At 46.7% G+C, this 20,410-nt stretch overlaps 1 protein-coding gene across 3 annotated transcripts in view; it reads right to left on the bottom strand.

Moving 5' to 3' along the window:
• ABCD3 (ATP binding cassette subfamily D member 3) overlaps positions 1–20,410 on the bottom strand; it is a 312,071-nt gene that overhangs the window by 186,696 nt on the left and 104,965 nt on the right. For 2 of the 3 annotated variants that reach the window (XM_029618696.1, XM_029618698.1), the window contains 2 exons: positions 17,489–17,558; positions 13,451–13,548 (listed from right to left, as the gene is read on the bottom strand). In XM_029618696.1, coding sequence (XP_029474556.1) covers positions 13,451–13,548; positions 17,489–17,558 — 168 coding nt within the window. Of the gene's footprint in view, positions 1–13,450; positions 13,549–17,488; positions 17,559–18,090; positions 18,161–20,410 lie in introns of all 3 variants that reach the window. The other variant, XM_029618697.1, reaches the window with a different exon arrangement.

Below are 20,410 nucleotides of genomic sequence, written 5' to 3'. Positions count from 1 at the left end.
AGTGCGCTTGACCACAGCGCTAATCAGGGCGTCCACCTGAGGGCACGCCAGCAGCTCCTGGATAGCCGGTGCCAGGGGGTACATGCCCGTCAGGGCCTGACCCCCTTTGAATGAGGCCGCTGGTGCAAACCATTCTAAATCTATCAGTTGCTGTGCTGCTTGCAAGAAAGGAAAATGGCGGGCTGTAGGACGAAGGCCTTCCAGCAGAGGGTTCTGCGTAGAGGGTACCGTAGCGCTGGGACCTGTAATAGCCAACTCCGCCAGGCACTGAGATACCAGGTCGGAGAGATCCTTTTTTTTTTTTTTTTAATTTCTCAATTTTCGTGTCATAATACATTACGACAAACGTACAATAGATTTATACAATCCTTTTTTCAACATTTGACAATACTGTTTAAATTCCAATATTCAGATATATTTAACTAAAGAGAATACACAACCAAAATACAGCAAATGTTGTGAAACTAATCTTTTGTATAACTAAATTAAATAATATTTTCAGGAATATAAACCTGAGATCATTGGAAATCAAAATTTGGAGATTAAAAAAGAAAACCATTACTTCTATTACATGTGGTACAGTTATTGCAGTTCCATTTATATTGTGCCTGATACTTCAGGGTACTATTGGGGAAGAGGCAATTGGCTCTCTTGCCTCTACAAATTGGATTAGGTGTTCTATTTGGGAGAAGATAAAAGTCTCATTTCCCCACTTGATTATACAACGACAAGGGTATCTAAGCATATATGAAAACCCCAGTACAGTTACCCTTGATCTTAATGCCAGAAATTCTTTCCTTTTAGTGCGTGTGGAAGGGGCCAGATCTGGGAAGATTTTAACATAGTAATTAACTGGAAATTTCTGAAAGTAAACTTTCATTAAATTGCTCACATCAGCTGTAGTTAATAAAGAAACAATCAATGTATTCCGATCTATTACCTGTAAGGTAGAGTTTTCTAAAAAACTTGTAAGATTACTAGGTATTGATACAGCAGGATCTGAGGTTCTTTTCTTTACAAAGAAACAAGAATTAATTGATGGAATATTATTTTCAGAAAAACCTAGAACCTCAGTGAAAAATCTTTTCAAAGAAATGAATGGGATTTCTCCCACTATTTTAGGAAAGTTAACAATCCTTACATTTAATTGTCTCATATTATTTTCAAGGATTTCCAAACGCTTTAAACATGCAATCTGGTCCTTTACCACTAAATTATTTAAGGACTGTACAGTTCTTATATTGTTTTCAGCTTCTTCTACTCTTGTTGTCATTTCGATAACTTGTCCCTGTGTACCATGTAATTGCTGTTGTAAATTGGAGGATACAGAGTCTATTTTCCCCTCCAGCCTATTCACAGTGGCATTCAGGCCACTTACCAAGTCCCAAATAGCCCCTAGTGTGACCGTCTCGGGCCTAGTTGTTAAAGAGCACCTATCCATGGGATTCTCAGTTTGGGGGAAGTTTAAATGTAAACCTGCAGACACTGTAGTTGTTTCTTCTCCTCCATTTGAGGTTAACTCAGTAGGATTCCTTACTGAGTTTAGTCCCAAAACAACTTCCCCAGATGTTTCTTTTTCTGCCACTTTGTTAGTGGGCAAAGCTGCTACAGCTCCTTCTGGACCACTTTGGAGTGGAGGCGGTCTACAATCAGGACTGAGGGAAGCCTCATCCTGGGGAGCCTCCTGTTCTCCTTTCAAGGGGCTCCCAAAGGAATCACCGGAACCCTCTTTTCCTAACTGCTGCATAAAACGGTCTACCTCAAGTTGGAGTAATGGAGGTAAGGGTTCTGAGGGGAAGGCCCTCACCCTACCTTTCCGTTTAGCTGGCATAATAATTCTCAATAGCTCTATAACAGGTTTCAAACTGAGAAAAGAGACGTTTTCTGTACCTTTTTTTTTCTTTTTCCTTGATCCCAGTAATTGGAGTCCGTCTGCAAGGTTTCCTCTGTTAGTCCGTCCAAATCCGGACTAAGCCGGACCAAGCCGTGCGCACCTAAGGGGTGCGCACGGCTTTGGTGGCACACCGTCGGCTGCGGGGCGCCGCACTCGCGCCGATTTTAAGGCGCGTCTGGCTCCTCCCCCTCGGGTCGGTCCTCTCAGCTGGTAGGTGTTCCTGGCCTGACAGAGGCCCTGCAAAGCACGGCAAACTCCCGGCAACCAGACTCTCTCGCGCCGGTTTTAAGGCGCATCTGGCTCCTCCCCCTCGGGTTGGTCCTCTCAGCTGGTAGGTGTTCCTGGCCTGACAGAGGCCCTGCACAGCACGGCAAACTCCCGGCAACCAGACTCTCTCGCGCCGGTTTTAAGGCGCGTCTGGCTCCTCCCCCTCGGGTCGGTCCTCTCAGCTGGTAGGTGTTCCTGGCCTGACAGAGGCCCTGCACAGCACGGCAAACTCCCGGCAACCAGACTCTCTCGCGCCGGTTTTAAGGCGCGTCTGGCTCCTCCCCCTCGGGTTGGTCCTCTCAGCTGGTAGGTGTTCCTGGCCTGACAGAGGCCCTGCACAGCATGGCAAACTCCCCGGAGAGATCCTCTTTAGGGAAGAACCGCCTCATGGTTCAGTATGGCTCAATCCCTGAGGGAAGTTCCCCCTCGTCCGGGGGTTCAGACTCGTCCGGTGAAACATCAGGGTCCATCTGAACCGGACTGTCTGGAGGCAGGAGGTCCTGCCCACGATAAGGGCGCGAAGGTCCAGGGACAGGATCCACAGGAGCCACAACAGCAGCAGCAGCAGCAGGGCCTGGACGGGAAGCTGATTGCATCTGTACAAAGGCATGAATTCCCTTAAAGAGATCCACCCAGGAAATGGAAGCGGTCTCTAATCGCCGGGGTACCAGGTCCCCCGGGATTCCAGGTTGGTCGAGACTGCCCGCTAGATCCGGGGTAGCCCCTGGGGAACTGTCAGCAAACCTCGGTTGAGACTGGTCCTGGCCCGAGGCTCCCACGGCCTCCTCACATTGGGCACAAAGAGAGTCTGGCTCTTCACTGTGCGTGGCTCTAAGCTGGCATGCTGAGCAGAGGCCGAGGGCTTTAATGCCGGAATCAGGAGGCGCCGCCGCTGAAGACGCTGAGGCGTTCTGTTTCATCGCGGCTTGAAAATGCAATATGCGCACAACAATATGCGGCAGCAATCTGCGCTTAATAGAACAGGCGCTCAATAGTATGCGGCAGCAAAATGGCGCTTAATAGAACAGGCGCTCAATAGTATGCGGCAGCAATATGCGCGTAATACAACAGGCGCTTAACAATATGCGGCAGCAATATACGCTAAATACAACAGGCGCTCAATAATATGCGGCAGCAATATACGCTCAATGCTATCCAATATGCGCACATTAATATGCGGTCAGCAATATACGCTCAATGCTATCCAATATGCGCACATTAATATGCGGTCAGCAATATACGCACAATGATATACAATATGCGCTTAGTCATAGACAGGCGCCTATCATGGGCGCTCAATACCTGAACAAGGCCAACAAAATGGCGTCCTCCACGGCGTGCCGCCTACAGGCCACGCCGCCGATCCTCGTCCCTCGGAGACCAAAAAGTAAGAGATGTACGCCTTACCTGATCCTCGGTGCTTCCCGGCCGTAACCCGGGTGGTCTCCGGCTGCGGGGGGAGAGGGTAAGTACCTTCACCGCCGCGCTTGAGGATTTTCACCCGCTGCCTCTGAGCTGCCGAACTCGTCTCGCTCGGGGCTAAGTCCACGCCGGGACCGAAGCGCCTCTCAGCCCGACCCGAGCCTTTCACACTCGGGGGCTAGATCCCTGCCGCGATTCGGGCACCGGACCGAGGCCTAGACCTCCGAGGGATCACGGAAATCACCCCGGGAAACTCAACTGGGGGAGGGACCTTAGGGTATCACCGCAGGAGTGCGGGCTTGATGTTCCTGGAGAAAGTTTAGTAAGTAGAATAAAGAAAGTAGAAAAATAGAAAGTAGTATTGGAAAACACGCTCAGCGAGCGTGCAGGCTCTCTAAACTGCTTTGGAGAAGGAAATTACTGAGTTGCTACGCTTCCTGTGGGGGTATATATACCCGTGCTGACGTCAGATCCGTTTCCAACTGCTAGCACGAGCATACTATACCCATTCGTTCTGAGTCCATCTGGCTACACGCTAGGAAAAGGGAAAAATAACCCATGCTATAATTACACAATGTTGGGTTCCATATTAGATGCTACAACCCAAGAAAGAGATCTAGGTGTCATAGTGGATAACACATTGAAATCGTCGGTTCAGTGTGCAACGGCAGTCAAAAAAGCAAACAGAATGTTGGGAATTATTAGAAAGGGAATGGTGAATAAAACGGAAAATGTCATAATGCCTCTGTATTGCTCCATGGTGAGACCGCACCTTGAATACTGTGTGCAATTCTGGTCGCCGCATCTCAAAAAAGATATAATTGCGATGGAGAAGGTACAGAGAAGGGCTACCAAAATGATAAGGGGAATGGAACAGCTCCCCTATGAGGAAAGACTAAAGAGGTTAGGACTTTTCAGCTTGGAGAAGAGACGGCTGAGGGGGGATATGATAGAGGTGTTTAAAATCATGAGAGTTCTAGAATGGGTAGATTTGAATCGGTTATTTACTCTTTCAGATAATAGAAAGACTAGGGGGCACTCCATGAAGTGTGGCATGTGGCATATTTAAAACTAATCGGAGAAAGTTCTTTTTTACTCAACGCACAATTAAACTCTGGAATTTGTTGCCAGAGGATGTGGTTAGTGCAGTTCGTATAGTTGTGTTTAAAAAAGGATTGGATAAGTTCTTGGAGGAGAAGTCCATTACCTGCTATTAAGTTCACTTAGAGCAGAGCTTTCCAAAGTGTGTGTCGGGACACATTAGTGTGTCGCCTGTAGTGTGGAGGTGTGTCGCCCAGGTCCACAGGGCCGGCGGAAGCAGGGAACTATAGCAGGAAGATCGGCGGGCAGTGGTGGATCTTACATCACCACGGCCCGAAGAAAAGGGTCACGTTCACTCCTCCTCCTTCCTGCCTGTGCAGCCCTGGAAGAAAAACGTTGCCGGAGCTGCATGGGCAGGAAGGAGGAGGAGCATCTGCTGCGTACAGAAGAAGAGCAGCATTAATGGGCCGTTGTGGATCCCACGTCGCGACGGCCCGAGAAGAGGAGGAATCCCGATAGCAGGGCCGCTGCAGATCCCACGTCGCGGCAGCCCGAGAAGAGGAGGAAACCCGATAGCAGGGCCACTGCAGATCCCATGTCACGGCCAGGGAAGATCAGGGCCTCTGAAGAGCCCATCCTTCGGCAACCCGTGCAGAGGGACAGCATGTGCCAGTGAGAGCCTGTGCTTGAGCAAGAGAGCATGTAGGAGTGAGAGAGCCTGTGTGTGTGAGAGTGAGACAGCATGTGCACGAGAGGGACAGTATGTATGTATGTATGAGAGAGAGGCGAGTGAGAGCTGTGGATGTGTGAGATTGCATGTGAGTGAGAACCTGTGTGTGTGAGAATGTGTGAGATAGCGTGTGAGAATGAGAACCTGATTATGTGTTTGAGGGAAGACAGATGGAGAGAAAAGAAATAGAAAAAAAGACCCTGTAAAAGGAATTGGCAAAAAAACAAGAAAGGAAAGCTGGAAAAAAAAGCCTGTGACCAACCGATTAGAAAACTAAGATCAGACAGCAAAGGTAAAAAAAAAATTACTTTTTAGTGATTGGCACATGTAATCTTTGGGAATGTGCAAGAGTAGCACTTTCTCTATGCCGATCTCACAATGTACGAGATCAGCATGGAGGAAGTGGAAGCCTGCAAATATTTATTATGAGATAGGTTGTGTTGTGAAACATTTTATTTATGTATATATTTATGTCACGAAATTATGTTTGTCTAAAAAGTGTGTCACCAACATGAAAAGTTTGGAAAGCTCTGACTTAGAGAATAGCCACTGCCATTAGCAATGGTAACATGGAACAGACTTAGTTTTTGGGTACTTGCCAGGTACTTATGGCCTGGATTGGCCACTGTTGGAAACAGGATACTGGGCTTGATGGACCCTTGGTCTGACCCAGTATGGCATTTTCTTATGTTATGTTCTTAACTCCTATTAATCAATAAGCAATAGTAGCTTATGATTTATCTAATGTTTGGGTACTTGCAGCTGGATTGGCCACTGTTGGATACAGGATGCTGGGCTTGATGGACTCTTGGTCTGACCCAGTATGGCATAGCTTATGTTCTTATGAAAAAAACAAAATTAAAGCCTTTTATTTTCCTGCACACATTTACTGTACACTACTAGGCTTTCTGCTCAATTGACCAGCCAGGGCTGGGGATTCCCAGTCACAGTGCAAAAGCGACATCTAGTGACCCAATTTATGACAACTGACACTGCGGTGATCAAATACATTTAGGATGGAATATAAAATAATAAAAAGGAAAAATCCTAGTGTAGTTGCAAATGAAGGCTCACGGTGCTCTGGAAGCACAAAAGGAAGAGGCAGCAGTGGAGCAAGAAACTGCTTGGTCCAAAAAAACTCCAGAAGAAACCCCAAAACTGCCAAGCGAAACACCAGGCCGCCATTTAAAATGCCAATTCATTGCTGAAGGTTCAAAGCTAATTGCCGGGAATTGCTGCTTCTAAATAAACAATTTGTTTTAAGAGAACTTTGCTTCCCATCCAAGCTATATCAGTTGCCTCTCATTTTTGTTCGTTTGGGGTTGCAGCTTAATTCAGCATTGGCAGCTTACTGCTTGGTGTGAGCCACAGGCATGCACTAGCTGCACATCTTACAGTAAACATGAGATTTTAAAAAATAGATATATATTTTAAAGGGGTAAATTTGCAAAGGTTAAACCAAAATACACATGGTTAAAAAAAAGAGTTAATCTGATGGAATGGCTTAATCTGCACAAGTGGATTTTCAGTGTCAAAATGTATTTGAATATATTCACAACGTGCGTACTGTTAGCCATATTACAAAAAAGCATTCCCAGGAGGGTTTCGGAGTGTTGAAAAAGGAAACTTGGTTCTTACCTGCTAATTTTCATTCCTGTAGTACCAAGGATCAGTCCAGACTGATTGTGTTGTGTCTCCCTTCCAGCAGAGGGAGTCAGAGAAAAAACCTGAAAAGGCACCCCTCTTAATCTGGTGTGCCACCTGCGATCCCTCAGTATATACGATATCAAAGCAGAATAACCAATAAAGGAGAACAAATCCCCAAACCTAACAACCAGAGGCTACAACAATACGCGCGGTAAAAGAAACAAACCATATCGCCGCATAACATATCAATCAAGAAGATTCCTTCCCATGCCTGTAAAGAACTCTGCCGAGGTAAGAAGAAGGAAGAAAACATACAGAAAAAACGGACTCTCCAAAAAACCCAAGGGCGGACGTCTGGACTGATCCTTGGTACTACAGGAACGAAAATTAGCAGGTAAGAACCAATTTTTCTTTTCCTGTACGTACCAGGATCAGTCCAGACCGCTGGGATGTACCAGAGCTGCCCTAATTGGGGTGGGATCTGGAGAGTCCTGCACGAAGAACACTGCTGCCAAAACAGTCGACCACTGGATCCCAGACATCCACACGATAAATGTTTCGCAAAAGTATGCAAGGATTTCCAAGTAGTTGCTCTACAAATCTCCTGCGGCGAGACCGACTGGCTCTCCGCCCAAGAGGCCGCTTTCAAGCCTTCTGGTATGGCACGCCCAGCGCAAAGATAGGTGGAGGAAATGGCCTCCTTCAACCACCTAGCAACCGTAGCTTTGGATGCCTTGTGTCCCCATCTAGGACCAATCAATAAGACAAACAAATGATCCGATAATCGAAAAGCATTGGTCACCTCTAGATAGCGAAGGAGAACCCGGCGCACATCCAACTTATGCAGATCCTTATCCGTCGCAGAAGTCTGATCCAAATTCAGGAAGGCCGTTAACTCTACCGTCTGACATGAAAAGCCGATACCACCTTGGGCAAGAAGGAGGAAACTGTCTGCAGCGAAACTCCGGAATCCGAAATACATAGATACGGATCCCTACACGACAAAGCTTGAAGCTCTGAAATTCACCGTGCGGAGGTAATGGCTACCAAAAAAACAGTCTTGAGTGTCAAATCCTTCAACGTAGCCCGCCGGAGGAGCTCAAAAGGAAGACCACATAAGCCCTTAAGAACTAAATTCAAGCTCCAGGCAGGGCAAATTTGTCATACCGGCGGGCGCAAATGCTTGGCCCCCTTCAAAAAACGGGACACATCTGGATGAGCTGCCAGCGAAAAGCCATCAATCTTGCCCCACAGGCAACCCAGTGCCGCGACCTGCACCTGGAGAGAACTGCAAGCTAGACCTTTCTTCAGTCCCTCCTGCAGGAAGGATAGGATGTGTGCCAGCGAAGCCAGACGCGGGGGGACGTTCAAACCTTGGCACCAAGAGTCAAAAACTCTCCAAACACGAATATAGGCCAACGACGTGGACGATTTCTGTGCTTGCAAGAGGGTAGAAATAACCGAATATCCCCTCATCCTCAATTGCCTCCTCTCATAAGCCAGGCCGCTAGACAAAAGTGATCCGCTCGATCTAAAAATACTGGACCTTGTCGAAGAAGATTCGGAAGGTGGGTGAGATGCACCGGACCGTCGATCGCCAACGAGATCAGATCCGCAAACCATGGGCTTCGGGGCCAAACCGGGGCTACCAGAATGACAGACCCCATGTGGGTCTCTATCCGATGCACGATCTTGCCCATTAGTGGCCAAGGCGGAAACACATACAGTAGTATGCCGCGAGGCCACGGAAGGACAAGAGCATCCACTCCTTCCGACCCATGGTCTCTCAGACGACTGAAAAACCAGGGCGCCTTTGCATTTGTCTGAGTTGCCATCAGGTTGAGGCATGGAACCCCCCCAATGATGAGTGATCAGCCGGAAAGCTGCGGATAATTCCCACTCGCCGGGATCTAGATACTGGCGGCTGAGAAAGTCTGCCTGCACATTGTCCACGCCGGCTATGTGCGAGGCCGCCAACCGGACCAGATGTCGCTCTGCCCACGTCATGAGCCTTTCGGCCTCCCAGGCCACCAACAGGCTCCTAGTTCCCCCTTGGCGGTTGATGTAGGATACCGTCGTTGCGTTGTCTGACAAGATTCGCACCACACACTGAGCTACCAGAGGGAGAAAAATGTGTAACGCCAGGTGTACCGCCCTGGTTTCCAATCAATTGATTGACCACATCGCCTGATAACTTGTCCAAAGACCCTGACCGGATTGTGACTGGCAAACTGCTCCCCAACCAGTGAGGCTGGCATCCGTCGTGACTATTACCCACTGCGGCTCCTCCAGGTCCATCCCCGGCAACAAGTGGGCCGGAATCAACCACCAATTGAGGCTGGACCTGGCTGGTTCCATCAGTGGCAAAGGCAGGCGAAACTCCTCCGATTTCGGATCCCACCAAGAAAGCAATGCACGTTGTAATGGTCTCATATGTGCCCACACCCAGGGAACCACCGCTAGAGTAGGCGCCATGGAACCAAGTACCTGCAAATAATCCCATACTATGGGCAGGGCTAAGGACATGAGCCGATGGATCTGCGCCACTCACTTGAGCCTCCTCTCCCAAGTGAGGAAGACCTTGCCTACTGAGGTATCGAAGCGTGCTCCCAGGAAGTTGAGAACCTGAGATGGTACCAACTGGCTCTTGGCAAAGTTGACCACCCAACCAAGGGACTGGAGCTGGAGTAGAACCTTGCTCACTGCTTCCCGACAGAGGATCTCCGATTTGGCCCGGATGAGCCAATCATCCAGGTATGGGTGAACCAAGATCCCCTCCCGCCGGAGGGCCGCTGCTACGACTACCATTACCTTGGTGAAGACCCGAGGCGCTGTTACTAAGCCGAACAGAAGAGCTTGGAACTGATAATGATCCCCCAGGACCATGAACCAGAGAAACCACTGATGGCGCTCGCGTATCCCAATGTAAAGATATGCCTCGGTCAGGTCCAAAGAGGCCAAATATTCTCCTGAGTGGATGGCCACAATGACCGACCGTAGAGTCTCCATGCGAAATCGGGGACTCCAAAGTGCTTGGTTGACTGCCTTGAGATCCAATATTGGCCGGAAGGACCCCTCCTTCTTCGGGACTATGAAATAGATGGAGTACCTGCCGGCCCTGCGCTCCTCTGGAGGAACCGGAACAATAGCCTCCAGGGATTTCAAGCGACTCAGGGTTTGCCTGACTACCTCTTGCTTGGCCAGAGAGGCGGCGGGAGAAATCAGAAAAAGATCCCTTAACAAGCAGGCAAAATCCAACTCGTAACCGTGGGCGATGATATTGAGGACCCACTGGTCCGACGTGCTCCTGAACCACTCCTCGAGAAACAGGGAGAGACGATCTCCCATCACTGGAACCGGGGAGAGGGTCGGGACACCTTCATTGGGACTGCTTACCTCCAGTGGCCCCTTGAGAGCCTCCCTCCACGAAAGGAAATAGGCCAAGACTGAGCCCTCTGAGTCTGTTGTCGGGCGGGAAAAGCAGCGGCCGTGACTGCCAAAATCTGCGCTGTCCTCGGAAACAGTAACGCGCTGCCCCAAAGGGCCTGGAAGACTTAGGCTTGTCTTCTGGCAATTTATTTATGTATTTAAAAAATTTTATATACCGTCATTTAGTGGTATACCATCACAACGGTTTGCAGAAAGGCACATAAATAAGTTTGGTTTGGTTTATAACTTAACTAGTAGGTGCCAATAAATTTTCGGTTACATGATCAAATAATATACTCTATATGGATCGTGGATTGGGTATTCCAGTTATGATTAATAGAATATCCATACATTTATACACCTTATTCTCACCAAGAGACTTAAGGGCGTCAAGTTCCTCCCCAAACAACAATTTTCCCTTAAAAGGAAGATTGCCCAACTGAGTTTTGGAAAAAACGTCCGCGGACCAGTTCTGGAGCCAGAGAAGCCGTCTAGCCGAAACTGCAGTGGCCATGTTGCGTGAAGATGACCGCAACAGATCATATAATGCATCCGCTGTGTAAGCTACCGCGGACTCCATCCTATTCGCCTGATCTGCTTCCTCTGGCGGCAACACCTGTGATGTGAGCATTTGCTGGACCCACCCGCTGCATGAGGCTACTGCAGACCGCCGCTCTAACACAGAGTGCTGACACCTCAAAAATGCGCTTGAGGAGGACTTCTAGCTGCCTATCCTGCAAGTCCTTAAGAGCTGTCGCTCCCGTAACAGGAATGGTGGTCCGCTTGGTGACTGCAGTAACCGACGCGTCCACCTTGGAAATCCTGAGGATATCCAAGGCTTCCTCGGGTAAAGGGTAGAGTTTGTCCATCACCCGTCCCACCCGCAGGGTCGCGTCTGGAGATTCCCACTCCCGCGTGCCCAACTGCTTAAGCATTGGGTGCAAAGGAAAAGTTTGAGGCAGGGTACGCAGCCCAGAGAGTACTGGTTTCCCCTTAACTGGTTCCGAACTGGAGACTGGTGCCTCCACTTCCAGTTCCACCAGGACATAGGGGATCAAGGGATCCAACTCCTCCCGGCGAAACAGCCGAGAAACCCGGGGGTCGTCCCCCTCTACTGGAGCGGACTCATCAACACCCCCATCTAGGTTTTGGAGGAGAGGATCCAGAAAAGATCCCAAAGGAGCAGGATCCGGAGCCCCCCCAGGGGCCAAAAGGGCATCCAGAGATGTGTCCCACCGTGCAATCTTCGCAGGAGGGGGCTGCTCATCCTGCTGATGAGCTTCTGCCTCCAAAAAAGCCCTATGCATAAGCAAAATAAATTTGGAAGAAAAAACTGACTGGCCCTTTAAGGGATCCGATAGGTGAGGGGGTGGAGGAGGGGGAGGACCGAGCTCCCGGAGGGGTCGGGCCCCAGATCGCGCGGTTGAACGAGATTCAAACTGGGAGGAGAAATCGTAGAATCCTCTCCCCCAGTCGGCAGGCAGGGCTACGACAAAATGGCCGCCATTCCAGCGTGCGCCAGTGACGGACCCGGCCGCGATCGCCGTTCCGCACCTCGTGGCAAAATGGGCCCAAAATCTTCCCCCCAAATGAGCCCTCCCCCCTCCCCCCCCCCCCCCCCCCGGGAGGCAGCGGGTGCAAACCCCGTCCCGCGAGAGGTGCAACCCTGCCTCCCCACATGCTGAGCACAATAACCCTCGTGGCATCCCGGGGAAGGTGGGGGGGGGGTGTCCAAAGAGGAAAGAAAAAAGAAGAACTTAAAATACCCTGCCGACTCGTGGCCTTCCGGAGCTCTGAGAACGCTGCAGCACCCGAGGAAACTCGTCTCGGAGTGCCAATGGGAGGGACCGGCCCACCAGTTAATCTCCCTCCAGAGTCAGACGGCCCTCCGGGAACAAGGCTTTTAGAGCTGCCAGCCCCTGCCTTACCTCTACCTGCTGAGTGAAAAGCCTGGGAAAATAAAACCGCACCGAGCTTTTTGTTTTTTTATACAACCAACTTGCAGTAGTCAAAGGTGTTAGCTAAATCATCCAGAGCCTTAGAACTCTGTGAAAAAAAAAAAAAAAAATATGTAACTAAATTTAAAGAAATTGAAAAATCAGGACCGCAGGTTCTGTCAACCCTTCTGCTGAGAGTCAGACAAAAATACTGAGGGATCGCAGGTGGCACACCAAGTTAAGAGGGGTGCCTTTTCAGTTTTTTTCTCCGACTCCCTCTGCTGGAAGGGAGACACAACCCAGCAGTTTGGATTGATCCTGGTACGTACAGGGAACACATTTTAAAAATATGTATATATATAGCTAATGCCTTTATTTGATACAACTTACAACCCAACTTACAACCCAAGTTTTTAGTCAAGTTCCTTATTAAAAATTTACCCTTCAATTTTTAAGGCATACTAAAGCTGTGCTGTTATCAGAGCCCATAACATGCTTTTTCATACTTGAGCACTAAAGAACTATGAAAGGCATCTCACCTACTGGGCCTGAATATTCCATTAGGCTATACCACCTACTTTGCATGTGTCCATACATATTTTTACAAACCTGTTAAAACCTTTTCCCTTAACCATGAGCCCACAAACGTTATACCTCTTACTGCTGGACACAGATTTATAACTCAAAAATAAAATATTCTTTCTACTGTTCTCCCTGAGTCGCATTAGCTTCTGTTGAAAGAGTAAAAATTGTTCTCTCTCTCTGCGTTGTGTGCAGGGGCAAGCACATGGCTTGGACTGATCTAGGTGGCATGTCCAAAAAGTCACACCAGCACTGGTCTGAGGCAATACGCAATCACATGCTCCTACAAAAGGTCAAAGTCAACATGAAACTCAGCAAAAATAACTGGGACTAGCAAGAGATATCTTTTAGAGATTTTCTATTTCTCAACCTTGACTGCATCGGTCCTGAGGGTGGCTCTTTAAATTACTTTCCATTAGGTGGAGCCACTTGTTACATTTTATTATACTTCCCAGTATTAAAAGCTAAGGTGACAATTCTGACCTTTGGAAAACAACTTACTGTAGATACTCCTCATACAGGTACTTTGTGAGCCTCTCTCGGAAACACAGCTTCAGTTCATTCAGTCCAAACTTCAAAAAGTTATTCACTAAAGAAATCTAGGAGAACAAACATACTGTCCATATTAAAGCATTCACAAAAGGTCTGAAAAAATAATTTTACATCATTTACAATGTAGAGAACAATTCTAGTTTCTGAAAGTCAGCCATTAGATTAATAGATCTGGTTAATCCAAGACAATCCTACTTATATTTAGATAAGGAAACTCTACAGATTAAGATAATGCATGCATACTAAATGCCTGGCAATGAATAGCAAAGGCCTGACTGTTAGATTTATTTTGGGGCAAGTTGAGGGATGGGAGTCAAGCTTCATCAAGCTTCCAGTTTAATCAGAACCAGTCCTAGCGGAAGTTATGGCAGCATAAGCCATTATTTACAACTATGAAGAAAATTTCCTCCATTTTTATCCCTTCTCCCAATCTAGACAAGTCATTGCAGTAGTGGTGCTTAGCCAAAAGCTTCACACTTGCAGCTGCCTCTGGGATCTGGTATGCGTGCACTCCTAGTTTGGTCTGTAGCCATCACTCTTATGTGATACCTGGGACTCCCACCGTCTCCACTCCGCAAAATCTCCAGTCAGCCCCAGCAGCAGAAGCCAAGTTTGGGATTCAAATTGGAGTCTTCAACTTTGTTGTGGGCAGCACTGCCAGCGAACCATCAGGCCCACCTCTACCTTTCTTTATTTTAACTGAAACCCTCCCTCCACCAACTCTTCAGCGGTTACCATTATTGTCCTTAATCAAGATTCAATTCTTTCCCAATGCTTCCCTCCTCCAATACATCTATAGAAACAAGTGGTTCTCAACCTTTTTTCAGTTGGGACACACCTGACAGATGGTTCTCACATGCATGACACACTGAACACAGGATCGTCACGGGGCTAAATGTAAACATACACTCTATCTACAGGAACCGCCCTGACAGAAGAGAACTAGGATATTCCCCTTTCAATTTGTCATCTCAGTAATAGCAATATAAACTCTCTCTCCTACCAGGCGCAATAGCCCTCCTTATGAAAAAACAGTAATTTACCACCAATACATGTCCTAGTGAGAAAACACAACAAATAATATTGGCATAAATGCCTACATGCTAGTAAACTACTTCACCTCTGTCCCACACACAAAACCAACCTTCACCAAGTACAGAAAGACCACAAATTACAAATATGGACAGAAACTGGAATGGAAACCCAATAAAGCCACTCTGCATACAGTGCAAAACTGAAAAAATGGAAACAGAAATATAGCACCTAATAGACTCCCAGGATCTACAATAATGCACACAAACTAATCTACCTATGAAAAGACAACACTACAAATATTTAACCAGGCCCTAAACATCAATACACCTCCTACTAGGAAAACAGATCAAGCTAAGCTGCTATAGATCCCTACACAGAAACTACAAGCTTGCAGAATACCCTTACCTGGGTCACACATGCAGCTCAAAGACAGACCCTTAGCAAATACAGAAGTGACCATCAGGTTAATGTTTTTGGTTTTTTCATTGCTGCACTGCATACACTCAGTCTGGGTTCTTGCAGTTCCCAGTTCAGTTTTTGTTTCCACATTTCTATTTATACATTTCTCAAATAATATAAAATAATAATTCAAAAACCAGAATAAATATAATAAATGTCTCAAAACAACAGATAAACAGAACATCCAATCATTAAAAATTTACAAAATTATTAAAAATTCTCTAAACACCAATAAAATATATCAAACAGCACATATTACATAGTACCCAATAATTAAAATGGCAGTCAATCAAGAAAGATAAACTTAAAAAGCCACCTTTACTTACCCTCTCCAACAACTCTCCTACTCCTTTCCCTTGTAGGCCAATAGCACACACTAGAAGCAGCAATGGCTGCTGAAGCTCTATCCTCACGATCCTCTTCCTTAGGGCACACGACTACTCTGTCTCTCTCACACACATGCCAGTCACTTCCCTGACAAATCTCTTTCTGTCCCACACACACCAGTCACCTTCCTGACCACTCTCTCCCACACACGCCAGTCACCTCCCTGATCACTCTTACACATATACAGCCCCAGTCACCTCCCTGACCAGTCTTTCTCTCACACACACACACACACACACCAGTCACCTCCCTGACCACTCTCTCCCACACACGCCAGTCACCTCCCTGATCACTCTTACACATATACAGCCCCAGTCACCTCCCTGACCAGTCTCTCTCTCTCACACACACACCAGTCACCAGTCTTTCTCTCTCACACACACACCAGTCACCTCCCTGACCAGTCTTTCTCTCTCTCACACACACACACACACACAAAAGAGTCACTTCCCTGACCAGTCTTTCTCTCACACACACACCAGTCACCTCCCTGACCAGTCTCTCACACACACACCAGTCACCTCCCTGACCAGTCTTTCTCTCTCTCACACACACACACACACACCAGTCACCTCCCTGACCAGTCTTTCTCTCTCTCACACACACACACACACCAGTCACCTCCCTGACCAGTCTTTCTCTCACACACACCAGTCACCTCCCTGACCAGTCTTTCTCTCTCACACACACCAGTCACCTCCCTGACCAGTCTCTCTCTCTCACACACACACACCAGTCACCTCCCTGCCCAGTCTTTCTCTCTCTCACACACACACACCAGTCACCTCCCTGACCAGTCTCTCTCTCACACAGACACCAGTCACCTCCCTGACCAGTCTCTCTCTCTCACACACACACACACACACACACACCAGTCACCTCCCTGACCAGTCTTTCTCTCTCACACACACACACACACACACCAGTCACCTCCCTGACCAGTCTTTCTCTCTCTCTCTCACACACACACACCAGTCACCTCCCTGACCAGTCTTTCTCTCTCTCTCACACACACACACCAGTCACCTCCGACAAGTCTTTCTCTCTCTCACACACACACACCAGTCACCTCCGTGACCAGTCTTTCTCTCTCTCACACACACACAACAGTCACCTCCCTGACCAGTCTTTCTCTCTCACACACACACCAGTCACCTCCCTGACCACTCTCTCATACACACAGTCACCTCCCTGACCACTGTCTCTCACACATTCACCAGTCACCTCCCTGACCACTGTCTTTCTCTCTCACATACACCAGTCACCTCCCTGACCTCTCACACACTTTCTCTCTTACTTACACACACAGTCTCAATCACACACATTCTCTCACACACTTACCTACATGCCGGTTCACTCTCGCTGTCTCACTCACTCACCCCCACCCCCTGCACACATGGCAGCCAATACGCTGCTATTAACGAAGAGTCCCGACAGGCTGGGAACTGCAGCAGGAGCGACTTCCTCTGGCCCTGCAGCGATAAGACGGCGGCACTCAGCTGTTTGCCTGTGCTACAATCATCACGGCGCAGAGCAGAGAATGTGGCTGTGGGGATTTCCTGCCATGCGGCTGTTTGGGAAATCCGTTGATTAACTGCCCCGGGTTCCAAACAGCCAAGTGGCAGGAAATCCCTGTGGACACATTCTCAGCTGATTGCTCTGCGCCGCGATGATCACAGCATGGCAGCAGTGTTCATTGAAGAATTCTTTGCATCTCGTTGGGGTGAAGAGTGGCAGGGAAGAGCAGCAGGAGTCCAGGAAGAGTACGACACACCAGTTGAGAACCGCTGAACTCAGGCATTATATAATTTAACGATGATCTATATTATCCATCTTGAATCTAAAAAAACAGGTGAACACATTTCCTTCTAATCCCATCAAGTACTGATACAAAAGTCACCCTCTTTCTCCCAGACCCAGTTCTATCATTTTTCCAGAATAATAAGTATTAGCTTGGAAGTAAACCTGTTCTCCCAGACAGGATCATAAGCTACAGTCTACCAAGGCTGTTTCTAAGAAAGCTTAGAAAACTTACCTTTGGAGGTCAGTAATAAAAGAAAATTAACATTTACATACAGAACCTTTTTTAGGGATAAATACACTTACAGCTGGCATGGCTGCGATGAAGTTGAATAAATATTTCTTGAAATCTTTTCTGCTGCGACCAATGATAGCACTGCAAACCATCACATGCACATAGGGTTAGTGGTAAGAATGCTTCTGTAGCAAACTGTTTATTATGAATGAATCTATTGAGTGGCACTAAAATATCATGCACCAAGGTATTCAGCATAAAGTGTTCTATAATTCATAAACTATTATTTTCAGATTTTAATGATTCAGCTCATGAGTTTCCTATAATGTTGTCATAAGCAAAATTAAGCTGGAATGTCATACCTAGCATAAAATTTTTACCTACAAATTCCAACTTTTTTAAAACATCTATCCGCATTAAAAGTTTTATTTTGTCTTTAATAGCGATCACTAAATGATTATTATTTTTTGTTAATTATTCTGCATTCAAGAATAGAAAGACCAAAGAGGTTATGATGAAAAATTCCATAACATCTTTATTTAGGTCTTAAATTTGGACTACCCTGGCACAAAACAAAAGGAACACTTAAGATACACAATCTGCCTTAGCAATGCCCAGAATAGCAAATGATCCTATTGAATATTCATGCTATGCATTGTTCACAATTCTTTACCAGGGGAATAGCAGCTATATATTGACAAAAATTCTTCTTGAATAGTGACCTATCTCTGCTTATGATTCCACTGGAAAAAAAAAAAAACACAAAATGGTACAGAGTTCATTAAAATTATATTGTTTGGCAAGAAAAATCTTTAATTGGATGTCTTTCAGTAATTTAAGTGCAAATGATTTTTTGAACAGATTTGCTTCTAACTGGAGATGATCAGGTTTCAGAAGCTGCCACATACATTTATAATGGTTAAATGTCTGAGCTGTTAAATGGTTAAATGTCTGACCTTAAAAAAATGACCACCACCAACCACAAAGGTGGGAGTACATGTAGTATATATGAGAGACCTTCATAAACATAGCAGGGCCACCCTGAATGGCATCGTGCTTTTTAATGAAAGAAAAGTCACTAATGGGAGCTCTTATGCTATGAAGATATAATCATTGGTCTCCAAATTACCATTTTAACCACTCAAATATTTTGAGAATTATTTTCATGCTAAAAATAGTTAAGTGCAAGTGTAAACAGATTATCCAAAGTGCTAGTTCAAGTTCACTTAGCTTAGTTTCAGAGAGTTCATTAGAAAAGCGCTTGTCCTTCCAAAACAGAAGCGAACAGTTCAGCATGATGAAACTCTCATTTCATGTGCCTTCTTCAGGAGCATAAAAACCTGTTCTAAAGATTAATAGCGTTTCTATAGAGAGAGAAAAATGAAGATTAGCTCAAAAGTAAAATGAAAATTTCTTTTAAAATACTTGCATTTCAAAAGCCTGTTCATCTATCCAGGAGACAGTGTTATCCCACTCCTCTTAAACCGGGAATGCGCACACATCAAATTTAAATAATTCATCTGGCTCACATGATCAAAGCACGTCATGAATCAATTCCATTCACAAAAAGCAGAAAAGAAACAGCATTGTTGTGTTGTACCTGTTTCCAACAAAGCATCTCTTTTTTGTGGATTGTATTAAGCGTCACTGGCATGTGTTATCCTTGCATCATGTTTTTCTTGATCCTCCTTTGATTTTATATACTTGCGGGGCTAATATTAAAGACCATGTGGTTCACGCTGCTCTTCCTGAGAATGTATCATCAATGAGTGTGAATTTGGGACATTATAGCTGTGGTCACTGTGATTTATGCTTACTATCTTTTTCTGGTGACACATGGACATATCCCATTTCATAAATTTACTGTTCAATTGAAATTTCATAGTACTTGCGAATCTACAAATGTGATTTATGTTATTACATGCCCCTGCCCTGTGGTGTATGTTGTGAGAACCAAGTGCTTGATTCGAACCCGCATCCATGAACATAGGAGTTGCCTTAAAACACAGAAGCTACAGGCGCCATTAGTGTCTCATTGCATCTCCATTAAAGCAAATGTTGCTTACCTGTAACAGGTGTTCTCACAGGACAGCAGGATGTTCGTCCTCACATATGGGTGACATCACTGGATGGAGCCCGATCACGGAACACTTTTGTCAAAGTTCCCAAAACTTTGACTGGCCCCTACTGGGCATGCCCAGCATGGCACTAACCTGCAGCCAGCAGGGGTCCCCCTTCAGTCTTGTTTAAAAGCTACAGACAGTGCCGAAAAATAAAATAAGAAAACGTTACGAACCCAACACCACGGGGCAGCGGGTGGGTTTCGTGAGGACTAACATCCTGCTGTCCTGTGAGAACACCTGTTACAGGTAAGCAACATTTGCTTTCTCACAGGACAAGCAGGATGGTAGTCTTCACATATGGGTGAGTACCGAGCTGGGGATGTCCGAACATGCACCAAATGTACCCAAAGGCGTGCAACAGGCACAACAACTGGGGTGGAATTTGGTAGAGGGCATCCTGAACCCCACCAGGCAGGTGGAAGAGTGTTGGTACGTCACGATGTAAACAGGTTACGAAGGACAGACTGGCCGAAGATGGGATCTTGTCTTCTGGCTTTGTCCAAGCAATAATGGGCTGCAAAGGAGTGGAGAGAACTCCAGGTGGCAGCCCTGCAAATGTCAGGAAGCGGCACCGATCGCAGGTGTGCTACTGAAGTCGCCATGGCCCTCACAGAGTGTGCTTTAACACCATCTTGAAATGGAATGCCCGCTTACTGATAGCAAAAGGATATGCAGTCCGCCAACCAGGAGGAGAGAGTCTGCTTACCCACAGGCTGCCCTAATTTGTTAGGGTGGAAAGAGACGAATAATTGAGTGCTTTTCCTGTGGGCAGCTGTACGGTCTAGATAAAATGCTAGAGCCCGTTTAAATGTCAAGGGTATGCAGAGCCTGCTCTCCTGGATTGGAATGGGGCCTAGGAAAAAAGGTAGG

Source organism: Rhinatrema bivittatum, chromosome 10, assembly GCF_901001135.1.
Source record: "Rhinatrema bivittatum chromosome 10, aRhiBiv1.1, whole genome shotgun sequence".
Taxonomy (NCBI): domain Eukaryota; kingdom Metazoa; phylum Chordata; class Amphibia; order Gymnophiona; family Rhinatrematidae; genus Rhinatrema; species Rhinatrema bivittatum.
This window is presented reverse-complemented; position numbering and strand designations above follow the sequence as displayed.